This window comes from Panthera tigris, chromosome C1 (genome assembly GCF_018350195.1).
Source record: "Panthera tigris isolate Pti1 chromosome C1, P.tigris_Pti1_mat1.1, whole genome shotgun sequence".
Taxonomy (NCBI): Eukaryota; Metazoa; Chordata; class Mammalia; order Carnivora; family Felidae; genus Panthera; species Panthera tigris.
In genome coordinates this window covers 175969744-175988921 of record NC_056667.1, presented here as the reverse complement: position 1 = coordinate 175988921, position 19178 = coordinate 175969744, and the positions used below count along the sequence as shown (strand labels likewise).

General features: G+C 37.1%; 1 protein-coding gene across 2 annotated transcripts in view; it reads right to left on the bottom strand.

Moving 5' to 3' along the window:
* Positions 1-322: 322 nt before the first annotated feature.
* The window catches only part of NAB1 (NGFI-A binding protein 1), a 46411-nt gene continuing 27555 nt past the window's right edge, over positions 323-19178 (bottom strand). The window contains exons 5-8 of one of the 2 annotated variants that reach the window (XM_042994923.1): positions 10425-10514; positions 8622-8784; positions 6556-6669; positions 323-4846 (exon numbers count right to left, since the gene is read on the bottom strand). In XM_042994923.1, the coding sequence (XP_042850857.1) occupies positions 4758-4846; positions 6556-6669; positions 8622-8784; positions 10425-10514 (456 nt within the window). In that variant the 3' untranslated portion in view covers positions 323-4757. The remainder of the gene's footprint in view (positions 4847-6555; positions 6670-8621; positions 8785-10424; positions 10515-19178) is intronic. The other variant, XM_042994924.1, reaches the window with a different exon arrangement.

Sequence of the window (19178 nt, the reverse complement as noted above, 5' to 3'; positions counted from 1 at the left end):
AAACTTAAGTAGACAGCAGTTGTATAATAAAAAAGTTAAGAGGAAACTTCTCTCTAAAGTGTCTGGAATCGGTCAATAAGAATAAAATAGAAAGAGGATTGTAAATACACATTTCGTATGTATGTTGAAAAAAACCTAAGATTAGTATTTCATGTGATTCATTTTCGAGGTTCTTGTTGGAGAGTTTTATCCAATCGCTACGAAAATGTCATAAAAATCTCCTTTAGCTGAAGATGAACTAAACTTTGAAAATAGGTATTTAGCTGTCAGAAGAATAACCTTGGAAACTGTGACCAAACATACACAACCAGGAGACCCAGAATTCAGTAAGATGTTGTTTTAATACTTAGAAGTTTCATGGCCTTTAAAAGACAGGGAGGATATGAAAGAATAAAGAAAGAAAGAAGCTTAGTTAACCAATTCTGTAAGCAGAACCAGTCATTATTCATTGTTCCCTTAAAAGTGATTGTTAAAATTTTCTCCACTGATAAAGACTTGCCAAGTTGGAACTTAAAAAATAAATTTCCGATTAGCTTTTTCTGCACACATACAAAAAAATAAAAAGACCTTCAAGGTAATTAAAAATTTTTTTTCAAAGGTCGGTAGAAATGGAAGTCAGAGAAGAGGTTTTAAAGCTTTAACCAGTGCATACTCAAAAAGTAAGAAAAACTCTGGCCCTCGCATTTAGCTTTTGGTCACTTCTATGTAAAATAAGAATCATCTTACAGAGACAGTAAGGAAATAGTTAACAGTAGGGTTTTTTTAAGATTAAACGGGTTTACAATAAAAATAAATTTCTGAACATTGGCTCATTCTTTTATTAATTTTGGAGGCCCACTTGAGAATCTCATTTATGAGGACACCCACGGATAATATAATAAATAAATAAGCCTGGATTCCCTGAAACAACACCCAGGCACACAGCTGGACCATAAGGTGGTTTTTAGTTAAATAGCAGCTACCATATTTGGTTATATGCTTTAAGCTGTTACAAACACAAAACATTTACTCAACTCTAACTTTAGCTGTTTACTTAACCGAATTCATTTCCTATAAGAGACAGACCTCCTCAATTTCAGTAGGTTAATACCTTGGTTGATCTTCTTTTGAAGTCTCAGTGCAATAAGTGAAGTTACACGCATACAAGTAAAAGAGGTATCGTGTCAATAATACTTTTTAACATTTGAGTAACCAAGTATGTGAGAAAATTCCTTGCATGCTTATTTAGGTTTTAAGTCTTAAATACCGCCAACTATAATTGTAAAGGTACACTAGGTGCTAGTAGCCTCATAATCACCACGTCCTAAAGCTTTTACCCAAGTGGTTTTGTTAATCAAGGAAAATCAAGAAAAAACACAATTTCCCCCTGCCTTTTGACAGGTTCAGTGGGCAGGTCAAAAGAACTACTATCCTGGCAAGCAGATGTAACTGGCATTCAACTTAAAAAAAAAAAAACAAAAAACAACAACCTAATAATTTTTTTTTTAAGTGGCCTCAAAGAGAAATGCGCAACTGCTATGGCTTTTTATCACATCTCATGGCCTTCTGTTAACTATTCTAGTCGTGGCTGATCTCTTCTGCATCTCAATCACTAAATATGCTTTCTTTCACCTGTGAAGTGCCTACTCCCATAATGCCTACTAAACACAGAATACACATAAATGTCAGCTCCTTATTCATCCCAAGTCTGTAACACATGAAAATCTGTATTTTTATCTGAGTGGTATTAGTTCCAATTCAACTAGGTATTGGATTCACAAAGGGCAAGGACCATGTCTTAGGTTTCCTCTGTGGCCTCCACCCTCATCCTACCATCTAGCACAGTGTTGGGACACAATGAAGCTCTTTATTAACCCACCAAACTCATCAATTAAAACTTCACTGCAAAGCTTTTGCTAATTCTCTACCACAGTTTGGCTCAATATCATGTAATTAGCTGTAACACTGAGGCCAAATCACATTAACACTTTATAAATATTAGTGTATCATAAATGTTAAATCCTAATGTTCCTCCTTTAATTTATTAGTTGGTTAGATACGGTGGATAGTTTTTACAATGTCTTTGTAAACTTCTCTTAAGTGAGAACAATATAAACCAAACGCCATCCCCGACAGAGTCAAATTAAGTAACTGTTTGCCAAGTAACTTTCTAGAAATGAAGGCAGACAATGATATTTAGTTTTGACTTAAAGAGAGAAGTCCTGGCCCTGGCTCCTAACACCCAAGTCCAGCCCAAAAAATCACAGAGGGGAGGCAGAGAAGACTACTAATACCTACTGTGAAAAGTGCTATGCAGAAAGTTCTATACACATAAATGTGTGAGGCACAGAAAATCTTTATTGCCACAGGAAGCAAGTGCACTCGTCCCACCTCACCAACAGATTTAAGAGTCACAGAAACGCAGACTTCACATAATAAAGTACAACACAGACTTGGGGAGAAATGGTCCCTTGGACTATATTGGCCGTAATACTGAGGTAACCAATTGACCTTGTTCAGTGAAAATACCTCCAACACAATGAAAAAAATCAACTAATTATAACATCCAATTCATATATACAATTCAAATAAAAATATATATTATTTGCTTCAATGTATAGCAAATTTAATACATTAGTGTTTACAAAATAAAAACTGTATTCTACTGAAATTTTTCTTGTGCTTCCCCCTTATCACTAAGCTTGAAAGACCAGGAAAGTATGATACTTACGGAAACTTATTTATGGATTTAAAGATGCAGTTTGTGGGGCCATGAAAGATGGATAAATATTAGTTGGAAGATTACCGCATCTTTAAAAATTGTTGCTTATTAAAATCTACAAACTTGAACTGTAAGACACAATTAAAAAAAACCCACAAAATTTCTCAAAATAGATTAGAATACAGGAAACGTTTCATGAAACTACTGAGATACTAACCAGTTCTATGGCTAATATTAAAAACTGAACAATCTATTTAAATCATACTCCTACTATTTCTACACAGTGAACAATACCACCACAATAATCAACCTCACGCTAGCAACGAAGTTGCAAGGTCCATAAAAAGCTTCTTCAGTGGGCTAAACACTATGGTACAATTAAAACATTTAGGTAGGGGAAAGAGCCTTTCAATAGTATAAAAGTTGTTTACTGGTGTTTCTACTGTAAAGCTATTCTACATATCAAAATGAAAAAGCAATTATATATGTGACAGTGATCAGAGACTACAGTCCTGACATTTCATCCAACATTTGGCTGATGAATTTTAGTATAACAGAGTACAACTGAGTATTTTGTACACAATTATGACCTAGAGCAGAATTAAAAACAAAAAAAACCCACATATTCAACTCAGTATGCTGTTGTCAGCAATATCTGGGTTTAGATGAATCTGGAGGAAGTAGGTAAAGCGGTCAAATGTCTTCTTTTAAACCAAAAGAAAAAATGTAAATTGGTAGAAATAGTATTTGGTTCTTTTAAACTATGGATTCCAATGTGAAATTCTCCTAAGTATGCAAGTACATTATTAACATTTAAGCACACCCCCATAAATATGCACACAGCCCACTAATTAGGGGGAAGAAATTAAAACATACTTTCAAGCTAAAATGAATTTTAAGAAAAAAACTGCAGACACAAATATGAAAGGTCCACAAAATTGTAAAATAAATAACAAATACAGGTGTCAACTAAATGTCCACAGAATTATGCCTGCAAATGTGGATGTAGTGATTGTCCACACTTGTTACGGTCTGGGTGGTGAGACATTCCCCAGGGAGAGCCACCTACTTTCTCAGACTTTATCTAGGACATAAAAAAGAATTTCTGGATATAAAATGGTTCTTACTCTATAATATTATATATTATAGCCTTTTTACTAGTCACCATCCTTATCACATTTGAGGTTAACTTATTATGCCTTAATCTATTTAACACATTCTTAAATAACAATGTTTAAGTCAAGGCTTTTACACATCAGTTCACTTGTTTCAAATACTCTGTCCAAGTAATAGCTTCCTATTTTTGTTACGATACAATGATATAATGCAATCTGAGTCGACTAAGAGATTTGCTACTCTAGTGCCCATTTTTAAACTTACTTTAGTATTTATTAATTGCATAAATGTGCCTGATTAAGCCAGCAAAAGTGACATTTTACTACTAAAAAAGACACATTTCCTATTAAAATCAGTTTTATCAAATATTAAATACACAATATTTTTCTTGGTTTAAATTAAGCCATTTGCTTTCCATTTTTCCAAAGTCATTGCAACCTTGCCAATAACTACATCACTTAAACTTTCTTTATGACTGCAAAGATCTAAACTCTAACAAATAATAATATCTATGCTAAATACACTTAAAAGTAGACAGTGAAATTTCAAGTAAAATAAACTGTATCCACATCTATTGGACCAAACAGGTCTCCACATCTAGCTTTTACTTCTATAAATTACACAAATACATTGTACATTCTTAAATAATGAATGCTTACAATATTAATTTGTAAGCTTTTCCACGTAAAATGACTTACACAGGAATGTGAATGGATCAATATTTCTGTTACAGATTGCAACATTCTCTCAATTTTCTCTTTTGTGGCTGTTGTTTTGTCTTCCTGGTTTCCACAGACTACTGTATCAATCCTTATGCTTTGGCTATGAAATCTGTTTGAGCTGAATGAGGCAACGTTGGTTATTAAGGCTTATTTCTATGATGGAGCATTATTATCCTTAAACTGAATGCCATTTCCAGAGAACAGTGGGAGAATCACAGCTATCTTGAATCTTCAGGCTCTGTTTTGATGACTTTCTTTTCTAAAGTAAAAGCTGAGTGAGGGTAGTCTTTTAAAATCCCAAGACTCTCTGCATAAAAATGGAAACAGGGTGTGTTGATACTTTAAAATCAATGGATCACAAAAAACAAATTCAAACATATGAAACAAATCCCCCAAATCCACAGCAAACAGTATCAACTATTCATAATTCTGCAATTCCATAAAAACATTTTATGTTTATAGAGTTTGTGATTAAGAGCTTCGATTCTGGATTTAAATTCCATCTCTGCCAATTACTAGCTGTGCACATCTCCAGGCAACGTACACACCTCTCTAAGCCTTAGTATCTTTCTTCATCTGTAAAATGGGGATAGTATCTATATAGGGCGGCATGAGAGTTAAACGATGAAAGGCACAAAAAAGCATTTAACAAATAGACCATATTTTTATTTAACATTTGGTTCAACATGATAAAAAAATATATGTGAAATAAAATGGGTCACACGTATACAAAGTTACTGGCTAAAATATTTAATCACTATCAATGAAAAAAAGAGACAAAAAAAAAATCTTCCACATTTCAACACAGAACTATCTTTAAAAGTATCTCAAGCCATGACACATGATAGAAGAACGAAGACTACTTTCATAAGGAACCATTTCCTGGAGTCAGGTGTGTGCAGTTATTTCAACCTCACAAAAACACCAGAGAATGACAGCATAGAGCACTGATAGGAAGCACTAGCACTAAAAGACAAATATATATGCACACACTTTGAAAAGGATTCTAGAAATGTAACCAATACGAATAGCTGATCCGAAATTAGGCAGTTCAATTTATGAATTTACTCTCACTATGAAAAAGTAGATTTTAAATTTAGCAAGAGTATAAAAACAGTAGCTACCATTTACTGAATTCCTATCAGCCAGGCAATTCTATATATATATATGCTATCAGCCAGACAATTCTATATATATGCTACCTGTAGAACACTCATTAACTCCATGCGATAGAAATGATACTTGTTTTACAGATGAAGCAACGGACTTCAAGTGAAGTTACTTTAACTCAAAGGCTGAGTGATACTACATATTTTCAAATGGTGTTGTTCTCTAATACTGTGTCTAACTCACTTTTTCTTGGGTGAAAATAGGTAAACATCTAACAGTAATAAGGAATAACTTTTCCTTTATGGAGTTCAGTTTACTTCTGAAATATAACTATCACCCCCAAAATGCATCTGTAAGAAAAGTTTAGACTTGGTGTACAGGGTTTTCTTAGTATGAAAAGAAACATGTAATCCCTCAATTTCACATTATGAAAGGCTGGAAAAAGGTAATTACATAAATCAGCCATGTATTATTTGGTTTTAAATCTTGTATAAAAGTAACCATTCGTGTAATAGCTAATCAAAATAGTATCAACCTTCATAAGCTTCTGTCAATTCTTTGGAATACCATTTTCTAAAAAAGATTGGCTAATGGGGCACCTGAGTGGCTCAGCCAGTTAAGACCCTAACTCGGGGTCAAGCATCCCGAGTCAAGCATCCCAGGGTCATGAATTCAAGCCTACTTTATACAAACAAAAGACTTGCTATTATTCGAGCAATCTATTATTTCCCAAAGGAGAAAAACTGACTAGTAACATTGTTAGTAAATGACCTTTTTTTTTTTTTTTGGCGGGTGGGGGGTGGACACGGGGTTGGAGGGGAGTAGGGAATGACAGTGGAGGGCAGGAAAACAGAATTTAAAGATATTTTATTCAAGTGTTACTCTAATAATATCCCATATTCTTACCTGACTGGGACTTTGCCTCACTGGGATAAAGTCTACTCAGCTCTCCATCCACCACAAAATGATGGGGTTGTCTGTTCTGTAAATTAGGCATTCGGAGATTCAAAGGTCTTTCTCCTAATGAAAAGGGGGAAAAAGCAACATGAACAATACTAAAAACACTTTGTGGTTTTTCTTAAAAATAAGTTTTCACAAATTGCCTGAACACTCCTTAGGAAAGAAGTAAGGAAGGCCAACAGGCACTGAACAATTTGAATAAGAGTTAGAGAAATATCTTAAATGATAACTTGAGGGAAATGGCAATTCACACTAGTTCCAAGGTTTATGAATCTGTCGGGACATTAAGACTGAAACATGAACTAAACAAAAGACTGGGATTTCCAGTAAGCACTCCAGCTTTAGCATGTAATACATCCCCCGAGTAAGGCATTTTCTTAGCAGTGCAACCATTTTATTTACCAAGACATGTCATTAACTATATAATAACACTAGAGACAGAGAAGGCTTCAAGCAACTTCCTGTTAACAACAAAGTCTATGGTAAATCCATGAAGACAGAATTAGCACAGATATGGTAATCACGCTTAATGCACCAAATCCTATTCTCTGTCATAATCCTAAATCCATCACACAGAGCTGACTGCTACCCCACAGTGCACTGTCCTGGTTTCACAAATTAAGAGTCACCAAATCTTTCATTAATTTTGCTTTTGCTTCTTAACCCTTTTGAGTCTTAACTGTCAAGGATGACTTAGAGAAGTTAAACAAGACCTCAACTATAAAGTTTCCATAATATTTTAAAAAGGAGGAATGTTCTTCTCCTCCAGTACTCTGAAATCAGCTGACATATTTTACTCTACATTTGGCGAATGCTTATTAAGATGGTATTGTTACTGGGGCACCTGGGTGGCTCAGTTGTTAAGCATCTGACTTTGGCTCTGGTCATGATCTCACAGTTCTGAGTTCAAGCCCCTCTTCGGGTGAAGCCCACTTCTCTTTCTTTCTCTGCCCTTCCTGGGATTCTCTTTCTGCCCCCTCGCTCACTTGCGCCCTCTCTCTCTCTCTCTCCAAAAAAAAAAAAACAACAAAAAGATGGTATTGTTACTTAGAAAGAAATCTAATATTTTGACAGTAGTAACCACTCTCTAGAAAATTGTAATAATATGTAAACAAAACAAAAAAGACGGTCCTACAAAAATTATTGTTTTTCTTCAGACACATATCACTATTTGAAGCTAGTTATTATCTTCCTCCACTGCAGCATAAGCTCCAAGCCAGCAGGGACTTAACTTCACTGATGCATCTTCAGTGCCCAGAAGGATGCCTGGCGGCACCCAGGAAATACTATGAGTAAATGACAATGACTTGAGATTTTCTTCATGTGTGAATACAAAAAAATGAAAATAATTTTTAAAATGATAAAAATACTCATGAATCATAGCTTTCTAAACCTAAATGTCTAAGAGAACAATCTCCAACATACCACACAAAATATTTTCATAGGGACTGTAGGCCAATCTAAAGCCTGAGAGAATACATAATTTCTTCAAGTCTCTCCATTTGTATACTATCTCTACAAATCTCTACTCTCGTCACAGTACTTTAGAAGCAGTTAACCATATTCCCTTAGAAACCAAATGTTATAAATTTCATAGATAAATCTGTTTTTGAAGTCTAAAAAAGTATGAAGTTGTGGTCTTTTAAAAAATGACAAACGTCTCCCATGGAATCAGTTTCTTGGGGGGAAATGATCTGTAATGTTTACGTTCCCCATTCCCACTCACCCTTTACAAAATACATGGCAAATGCATGTGTCGGCTACTGTTTAGGGATAATAAGGTAAAAACCAAACATACAAATAAAAAAAAAAAAACCCAAATAATTACGAGTTACATTTGCAGGATGAATTCCTTCTTTTTAAAAAAGAGACAATTTACCAATTAATTTTTACACAGAATGTATAAAATAATCTCTCTAAAATATTAAGATTTAAAAGTAGGCAAACTTTTGTTTCTCTCTGATGTGCACCTAGCAACTGCGCTAGAAGTGTAGGCCACTCTCGAGAGGTACCTTGTCCGTCAGAGCTGTCAGCAGCCAGGCCGTTAGGGCTGTGCTCTTCCGACGTCTGCCTGTACAGCCCCGCGGACAGTCTTCTCTCAGCATGCTGCAGTCTCTCACAGCCAGCTGGGGCGCAAAGGAACTCGATCTGCTTTGCCATCACCTTTTCAGGCTGCTAGTAAGTAAAGCAAAAATAAAATCAGTAACTAAAACATTCTACATGGTTTTAATGGTTTAAAGATGCCAATTTCAGACTCCAGCAAATATATTTAGTATTCATTAAATTAGTTCACACTTCATGTGGTATACACATTCCATAAATATGCTTAGATGTCTATATCATCATGGTAAAACATAAAATGTTGGATTTTGTGCAAAAGAAAAAAACCTTCCTGCTCATCCTTGAAAGAGAATTCCACTTCAGCTCAAAGGCAAAATAACCTTAGCTTTGTTTCCCAAAGTACTGAGTCCTTTAAAATATTTTTTTTAAAAAGGAACCTCAGAGCAACAGCAACATCTGCTATAATCTGCTTCTAACACACAGGGTGACATCTTGGCATTTTTTATTTTAGGATCTGGCACTACACATGCTCTGATATGATGACAGTATGTTTGGGGGAGAAAAGGTGTAAAATGGCTGTCTAGAAGAACAAGACAAATACACCTCCCACCAAAATCAAACAATGCAAATTATGCAGGAAACACGAGTGCCAACAAGAATCTTCACCTTGCTCGTGGAATGAGACTGCGGTATTTCCCAACCAATCGTAAAAAGACATGCTTTAAAAATCACAATTAAGTTGGCTGACATACAAATTTATCTCTGTGTGTGTTTTGTAAGTTTCTTCTTTATGAATTGCTTTAAGTTACTTACATGTGACACTGAAAGCACTGTATTTATGTATTTTGCCAAGCAGGTAATAATCAAAATGCAGATAGGAATCACTACCATTCCATATAAAACAGTAGCACAAGGAAGCTCCTATATAAAATTAGTTACGAAAAATCCTGATTCACAGTAGTAAAAATCAACAGGTGAAAAATATTAATTCAGAGACTGGGATAAAAGCTTATGCTATTTTTCTGAATGCACATAAACCAGATCAAAAGGAACAGTAATGTCGATTCACTCGAGCTTATTAATTGATAAAACTTCAGCCAGATTTCTGAGGAGGAAATGGAGTTTTCATCCTCTGAACAAGACAAAAACAAGACTTGGCACTAATGAATTTGACCCGAAGCAGTCACTAGGCAGAAGATCAACAGGAATAAAACTTACAGTGTTTTCTAAAAGGTTAAATTAAATTAACACCTTTTAGAAATGTTAAATTAGATTTAAATTAAATGTTAATTTTCACATACAACAATAACTCAATAGCAAAAGCACCTGAAGCTACACATTAATTTAAGGATTTTGTTACCATACACGAATTGAAATGATTTAACAATAGCTACCATGGCAATTGATGTTGTGTTGAGAACGAGTTCTAGTTTATCTCAGAGTTGTATTACACACAGCCATAGTCAACATGGCTGTTTTCCTGGTACCAAATTGAGTTTTCTTAGGTAGAGAATCTGTCTTTCTTCCTACAAACTACAAAGAATAAATATCACTCTATCAGATTCTGCTCATAACCAAATCAAACTACATTGTTGTTGCTATCTTGTTGATACAGCTGTGGATCAGAGGACATTTAAAAAACCACCAGAAAGGAATCCAATCCCTGGATGCTCAAAACCGAAGCTAGCCGAAGCAGCCATTTATTGTTCATCGACAGACATTATTAGGAAATGTTAACTGGTGGTTTACGTTACCTGTGAACTAAGAGCAGCAAGTTCTTCACTCTTAGCTTTAGCCTGCTGGAAGAGTGTCTGCACAGAATCCTGGAAATCTGGAAATCCATCCTATGGGCCAAAGCATAAGTCCTTTTTAGTTGGAGTTTGTAAATAAAATATCAGAACTGGGAAGACAGGCCCAAGTAAACAGCTTTAATCCTACAGTTCAAGTAATCATGATTAAAATTTTAATGTATAATACTTCACTTCAGACTTTTATGGTACGAACTTTATTTCTACAGCTGTAACATCAGTAAAAATACAAATGAAAAAGAGAAAAAGATTTATACGTTTATACATTTCACATAGCATTTCATTCATCTAGTGGTTCAACTAGTAATATTCACTATCTTCATACTGGACATTCTTTTCTTTTTCTTATTTTTGGTTTGAAAACCACCACAAAAATATTTTCATGGAAATAGCATTTTCCATAGCTTAGATTTTCCGATACAACAGATTGCAGAAGTACAATTACAGCAAAGGGATGGACATTTTTATGAACATTTTTCTTTCACAGCCTCTACCCAAGGGCCTTCACTGGTTAATCTTACCATAAGTTTTCTTTGCCAGCACTGGGTGGTGTTGGCTTCTTAATTTTTGCCAGTTTGCATTTTGGTATCAATATTCAAAAATTTTTGTTACATTTTATTTACTGTAGTTGTGTATACATTTATTTTGTAAATTCTTCTATCCCTATAAACTTCAGAAATGCACTCTGCTTTACAGATTTGATAAATACTCAACTCTACCCTCCAGTTTTTCTAAAGCTTTATCTTGTTTGTTTTTTAAATTGAACACTCTAGTCCATCAGGATTTTATTTTGTTATATGTAATATCGTAAAGAACCAATGTAAATTTCCTTCGAAGTGCTACCCAATAATCCCAACCCGAATTTCAGAATTCTTCCATGTTGACTTGTGATTTCTCCTTCAGCATTTCATGTAAGAGGCAATGGGGATTTGAATTCTCAACACCTGCACTCAAGTTCCAATTCTACCACTTAACACTGGATGAGTAATTTAACCTTTCAGAAGGTTAGTTTCCTCATATGAAAAATAAAGATAAGAGCAACTATCTGTCAGGGTTGTTGTGAGGAGCAAATGAGATACTGCCTTCAGCATGTAATCACTGCTAAATAAGTGTATCAATGCATACTTAATTCTTACATAAAACAGAGCCTACCTCGGGCACTCTACTCCTGGACAATATACCAACTTACATTATTACCACTGTACACTATATGTATATATAAAAGTGTCAATCTACTACTTTTCTCAGTTATTTTGTGGGTTTTTTGGTAATTTATTGCTCCACATGAAATTGTTATCTACAAATATCATGACAGCATGGTTTTAGTAACCTTACTAAAAACTACTAAAGGATTCTTCACAGAAATGGTCATTGACCTCCAAAACATTTCTCCCCTTGTTTCATGAACTATATATTTGTGTAACAAAGGGTAAATCATTAAAAACCAAAGTTCTTATAATAGCAGCAGAAAGAGATGTGATAATAACAAAATATTTTATCTTATTTGAAATAAGAGATACGGATTCAAAAGTTTTTCCCCAACAGGGTCTTGTTTTTCCACTGCAAAACTCATGTTTTCAAAGATTTCATCTACCAAACTTCCTTTCTTAAGTAGTAATTTACTATTTTAAAATTCAAAGACATGAAATGAAACGGAGTCAGAAGCAAATAAATTTGACATCTTGAGATGGTCTCATGTAGCTTTATGGTGGGTAAACGTATAATCAACATTTTTATTTTTTAATAGTTATTTATTTATTTTGAGAGAAAGAGAGAGAATGTGAGCAGGGCAGGGGCCCAGGTAGAGAGAGAGAGAGACAGACAGACAGAGACAGACAGAGACAGAGAGGGAATGCCAAGCAGGCTCCACACTCTGCATGGAGCCCAATGTGGGGCTCGATCTCACAGCTGTGAGACCATGACTTGAGCCAAAATCAAGAGTAGGACGCTTAACCGACGAGCCACCCAGGCACCCTAGAATTTTTTTAGTATTGAAAAAAGCTTCCTGTCTAGGCCCCTACAAGACCAAAGACCCTTGGCTCAGAAGAATGTATGGAAAATCATTAACGGAGCCAGAATGAACTTTATGCAAGTGTATATAATCTAAGTCTAAATCAAAAGTACACTTTTTTAGTCATTCAGTGTTTCTCTCAGAACTTAATTTAGACCTAAAAATCTAACTTTCTGTTTAGCAATCTCTCCTTTAAGTTCTGAAGTTCAACAAGGTAAGGTAGTAGAAGACTTGGAAAAGAGAAGCTATCATTTTCCAGGTGACTACCATGTACCACCAATTCCCAACTATCATTTTACATATATTATCTCATTTAATCCCCACCACAAACAACCCTGGTTTTCTCTCATTTTACAGCTACGGACATTGGCTTCAAAGCCCGTGCTCAAACGATAAAGTCCTAGACTTACATACTTAATGAAACTCCTAACAATAAACAGAGGCACATCTCTTGGATTTTCATAAGCTGAACGGGTTTAACCCTCTGATTTATACTGAGTTCCAAATCCAATTGTACTACTTATTTGCTGTGATACTGGACAGACCATTTCATCTTTCTGTGTCTACTCTGCTAACTTTAGAACCATTTTTTTTTAACGTTTATTTATTTTTGACGCAGAGAGACAGAGCATGAACAGGGGAGGGGCAGAGAGAGAGGGAGACACAAAATCTGAAACAGGCTCCAGGCTCTGAGCTGTCAGCACAGAGCCCGACGCGGGGCTCGAACTCAAGGACCATGAGATCATGACCTGAGCTGAAGTCGGACGCTTAACCAACTGAGCCACCCAGGTGCCCCTAGAACCATTTTAAAGAAGCAAAAATTGATAAAGAACACTTAGCACAATGTTTGGCACACAGATATTACCCAACAAATGTCTGCTACTGATATTTATTAAGTTCCCTTTAAAAGCTACTGGATTTAACCACAGTAAAATAGAGAACACGCTGTTAAGTGACTTACTGCATTTCTATGATATAGCATAAGCAGCTCAGAGATTACTTACATACTAGACATCTTGGGTTTTTAACACTAAAACCAGCAGGACAATATTGACCATACTGGTAGGGAACTGTTCTAGTGGAAAGAACAGTGGAAATCTGGAAATACTTGTTTGTTCATTCATACAAAATCTCTTGTTTGCATAATAGGTTCTAGACTCAGTACTCGATGCCTGGACTCCATGCCTCCTGCCCTTCTAGCAAACAGTCTAGAGAAGGCAAGGACGAAGAGATCCCGAGCACAGACGCCATCAGGGAAGGCTTCCCAGAAGGCATGACATCTAGGCTGCGACTTGAAGGAAGAGAAGGCTCTAGGCAAAGAGAGCAGCTTATATAAAAGCCTGGAGGCAAAAAGAACAGGAGGGCACACTTGAGAGGCTGGAGACTATTTAACATAGCTCAGGGAGAAACATAGCTCTCAGGGAGAAAATGAACCCAATCTGTGTTTCTGAAAGTCCAATCTGAATGTGATGGGGGCAATGTACTGAGGGGGCAAGGATGGTGGTAGGGAGACTGGTTAGAAGGCTGTGACCAAGACAGAGAATAGTGGCCTTACAACAGAGAAACACGAATTCCTAAGATACGGCTTTGGCAACCAGGAGTTTGGTGGTAACATTCTCTAAAATAATGAATTCAGCACCAAGAAGGAGGCTTGGGAGGGAGCAGAAGGTTGATGAATTCAGTAGGGGACAGGCTACATCTTACCCTCTGGAGACCTCTGTGTAGGTAAGTTTGCAAGGCAGGTTCACGGAGTTGTGAACTTGGGGCAAGAGTCAGGTTGGATAACTACACTAGAGAATTCTAGCTTCTCAACAAGCCCTGGGTGGGGGGTGCCCAGGCCAGAATCTCCAATATTCCGGTATTTTTAAAGGAACTCACAGAAGAAAGAGGGATCTATCTAGTCTTCTTATGTTAAGAACTAGATGTGTGATCCCAGGTAGGAAAGTTAACTTCATTATTGTTCAATGGAGATTTAAACCATCTGCTTTATCTGGCCAGTGGAGATTTGTGGGGATTCCATGAAGTAATGCAAACAGTGACTCTTGGAAAAGCCCACATTGCTATACAAACATACAGTGGCATCACTGTCAGGATTATTCAACCATGAGAATTTGGAAAAGCTGGAAGGGGTAACTTCAAACTCTACATGCGTGTGCAAGTTTTTGGGAAATGGACACTGCTCCTTCATTAATAAAGAGAAGTAAAAACATGCAATAAGCAATAAACAATATCCAAGTAATGAGTGGTCTGTCTCTGTAATGAAGACATTAGTCATTCTGATTTTCTCCCACAGTCTTTGATAGTTCTTAACGGAAAAATACAGGACTGAGGAGCTATCACTACATGATCTAGGTTTCAGGTACCCAAAATATGTGGCTTAGAAATAAAAGTGAGAACATTCCCAAGAAACTGGTGTCTTTCATATTATGTTTGGTGCAGGACTTTTGTTATATGTCTCTCAAGCTTTTTTCCCAAGAACCAGCTGTACCACGCTATGAGCAATTTATCTTCATGTCATATTCTTGGCTGCTGCCATTAATCACAGTGTTCCCTTACTGGTGAGACTCTGATTCTGAGCACTGAGAAAATAAAAGACACAGGGTGGGATGCTGTTCGTGACCTAATTACTCTCATCCCATTGGTCTCCACCCCCATTCCTCCTCAACTTTCCCACCAAATACCGGCAAGCTTTAAAGCCACTGCTTAGCTGTCTTTAAAATGACTTGTTCCAACAGATGTTCTCAGCCTCACACGTGCATTTTCCTTTTTTTTTTCTACTCACACTTTCTATATGAATAGCAGATTGTAATGCTTCTGTTTTTCTGATCCAGAGGGGAAGAGTCTACATCAAATTAGACCAGCTTTCTCTCAATAGCTTAGTAACAGCGTAGGTGGATGTTCTGACCCTCTTCCCTCCCCCTGCCTCCCTCTCCCACCCCCACCCCCCTGGAACTGCTAGCAGATGTTTCCTCTAAGTCTTTCTTCTTCAAAACCCCAATTCTCTGACTTTCTGGACTCTATTAACAAACTGCATTTCTTTCATGCAGTTATCTCTGATTGCTTGGCACTCCCAGCCCACACAGGATCAAGAATGCTGTCACCTCCCATCTCTCTCCCTAGTTTCCAGCAATGTCAGTGAACGAAGAAAACTTACAGATGAGATTGGAACAGTAACCACCATATCCTTCCTCTCTTCCAAGACACTACTTACGACACTGAAGGTAATGACAGGGTTTGTTCTGAGAACATGTTATGTTCTTAATGAAAAAGAAAGGCTATCAACTCAAATCTATTTTAATTAATATTAAAAAAAAAATTTTTTTTTTAATCTTTATTTTGAGAGAGAGACACAGTGTGAGCAGGGGAGGGGTAGAGAGACGGGGAGACACAGAATCCAAGGCAGGCTCCAGGCCCTGAGCTGTCAGCCCAGAGCCCGACGCGGGCTCGAACCCATGAACTGTGAGATCATGACCTGAGCCAAAGTCGGACACCTAACCGACTGAGCCACCCAGGCGCCCCTAATTAATATTTTTTAAAAATGAGGGAAAGATATGAGTGCCAGGGACTTTGGCTGTTGGTTTTTCACCCCCTTTAGTTGTCAAGCTGTCTTAAACACACTGTCCTAGGTACAGTATAAGTAAATCAAGCTAATTTTTCTTGATTTACTCGGTTTAACCTCCTTCCAAAGACAGTGCTTTTCCTCATGCTAAGCATTTAGTTTAACAAATGGTAACGTCTTATATTTAAATACATTTTGTAATTTATGTTGTTAAATTTTCTACTCAAAACTTAATTGTTCGGATAAGCTTCCTTGAAACAGAAAATGGTAACTGCCACCCTTTCCCCTTTCTTCAAAGACTTCAGTTGCTATACACGCTTGGCTTTTCATACCAGACTAGCAGGAGAAAAGGTATAATTCTAACAGTGTTTTTATAGCCAAGGTTCATGAGCACCCAGGAAGGTAGTTCTGCTTTGCAGTTTAGGAGTCAGACCTAGATTAGGAGCCCTGGCTCTGCCACTAGATAGCAATGTGGCAACTTGAGCAAGCTCCTGAGACTTCACGGGTGTCTCCTTGGCTATACACAGAAATCATAAAGCCTCCATATAATGAGAGACAGGAAGGTTTGTGATCATGAATTTCAAATGCCTAGCAGGGACAGGCATACAATACATTCAGGAAAAAGCAGTTATTTTTCCAAGTGTCCCAGAGCTTAGGTTTGGGGTTTCTGATAAAAAAGGAAAGAATAAACAAAATTCATTTTTATTTTAGCTGAAAGTGGATTTACACCAAGGGTTGTATTCCAGGTGGACAAGTTATTCATCTAGCCTTGACAGGAGAAATATTCCCAAGCCTTGCTTACTAACCTACAGGGTTGAAGAGGTGCCTTCCCTAGAGGCTCCACTGAGTTACCCTAAGGCCTCCCCAAGCTAGCAAGCTTTTCCTCTGTGTCCACTTCATTATTCTAGGAATTACAGAAAGAAAGTTCAACATCTTTATGTTGTTTTGTTTTTTTAATTTTATTTGAGAGAACATGCAAGTGGGGTAGAGGGACAGAAGGAGAGAGAGAATCTTAAGCAGGCTCCACACTCAGTGTGGGGTGGCCTGACCCGGGGCTCCATGCCATGACCCTGGGATCATGACCTGAGCTGAAATCAAGAGTCAGAGGGTCAACTAACTGAGCCACTCAGGCGCCCCTAAAATCTCTAGGTTTTTTAATGTCAAACTTTCCCTGTAGAAAGGAGTGCTACTTAAGGACAACAGATTATGCTGAGTACTTTACTATAATATGTATCCTGTATTAAACAAAAACAATCAAATAAATAGCTAACTATCCTTTAAGGGGAACAACTGGGGTGCTTGGGTGGCTCAGTCTGTTGCAAGTCTGACTCGATTTCAGCTCGGGTCAGGATCTCCCAGTTCCTGAGATAGAACCCAGAGCCGGGCTCCATCCTGCCAGCAAGAAGCCTGCTTGGGATTCCCTTTCTCTCTCTCTCTCTCTCTGACCCTTCCCCACTCGCACTGGCTCACACTCTCAAAACTACCATTACAAAATATCTTTCGGGTGGGAGGGAGGTGAGGGTGGGTGATGGGCACTGAGGAGGGCACCGGTTGGGATGAGCACTGGGTGTTGTATGGAAACCAATTTGACAATAAATTTTATATTAAAAAAAATCTTTAAAAGGGAACAACTCACTACATAATAAGAGGAAAAATATCAGACAAGGATTTTAAAACTTCTAGCCAATCCTTCACAAACAGTTCAGGAAATTACATAATTCAGCAACAAGAAAACACTTTCATTTAGTTTCGTTAGTTTATCCTAATGCACTGATAATGGCACGCAAGAAATTTTTTCTTTCCCTTACGTGTCTATTTGTGATGTCATTTCTATTTTATCTACTGACATTACATTTCTTTTTGTTCATTATAAAAATTATCTTTTTTAAGGGGTGTCTGGGTAGCTCAGTTGGGTAAACGTCCAACTCTTGGTTTTGGCTCAGGTCATGGTCTCAAGGATCCTTACTTTAAGCCCTGTGTTGGGCAGGCAGGCTCTGTGCTGACAGTGCAGAACCTGCTTGGGATTCTCTCTTCCTCTCTCTGCCCCTCCCCTGCTCATGCACTCTTCTCCCTCTCTCTCAAGAAAAATAAATAAACTTAAAATTTTTTTTCTTAATTATCTTTTTAAAATGAAAAGAAGTCAGCAACTTGGCATGTATGCCAATTAGTTACTGTCAAGGATTTCAGAAACATGAAAATTAAAGACAAAATTCTCATTCATATGGACCTAGTAATTAGTAATCTGCTGTCATTTACAATGTGCTAAGGTTATCTTTATAGTATATTCTTTTAATAGAGAATTAGTAATTCAAATGAAATAAGAAACACTATGTTAAAAGAATTCTAAAATCTTTCTAGTTGTACTTATGAAGTCCTTGGTGTCAGTCATATATTCTGAACAAACTGTTCTCACTGTTCTCTAAAAATGCACAGGATTTTCTCCTCTGTGTCTTTGCCCATGCTAGATAGACTACCTTTGTGATGCCCTTCTACCCTCCACCCCACATCTTTACCTTCTGAAATCCTACCCTTATTTTAAAACCCAGCCCTGGGTGGCTCAGTTGGTTGGTTGAGTGTCCAACTTCAGGTCATGAACTCGCGGTTCATGGGTTCAAACCCCGCATCGGGCCCTGTGCTGATAGCTCGGAGCCCGGAGCCTGCTTTGGATTCTGTGTCTCCCTCTCTCTCTGTTCCTCCCCCGCTCACACTCTCTCTCTTTCTCAGAAATAAATAAAGATTAAAATTTTTTTTTAAAAATAAAATAAACCAGCTCAAACAGTTATCTACTCAACAGAGCCTCCCTTAATTTCTCCTCATGCCAGAAACTCTCCCCTTCGCAGTAGCCACATAGAAAGTAGATCTAGACAAAGCACTAATACTTGATGAAAAGTCTTAAGGGAGTAACAAACCTATACAATACTAACTAGCTCAGTACCAGCTTCCAGAACCAATGAATAGCTCCACTATCTCAAATCTGAATTACAGTACACAAAAGAATTTGGACAAGGACTTATGCCAATACTGTATATCTTGCAAAGGATTACAGTGGATACAGGTGTAGGTACACACATGCATAACACACACACTCACACACTCTGAAGAGATACTGTCACCCTGCAACACAGGAGTG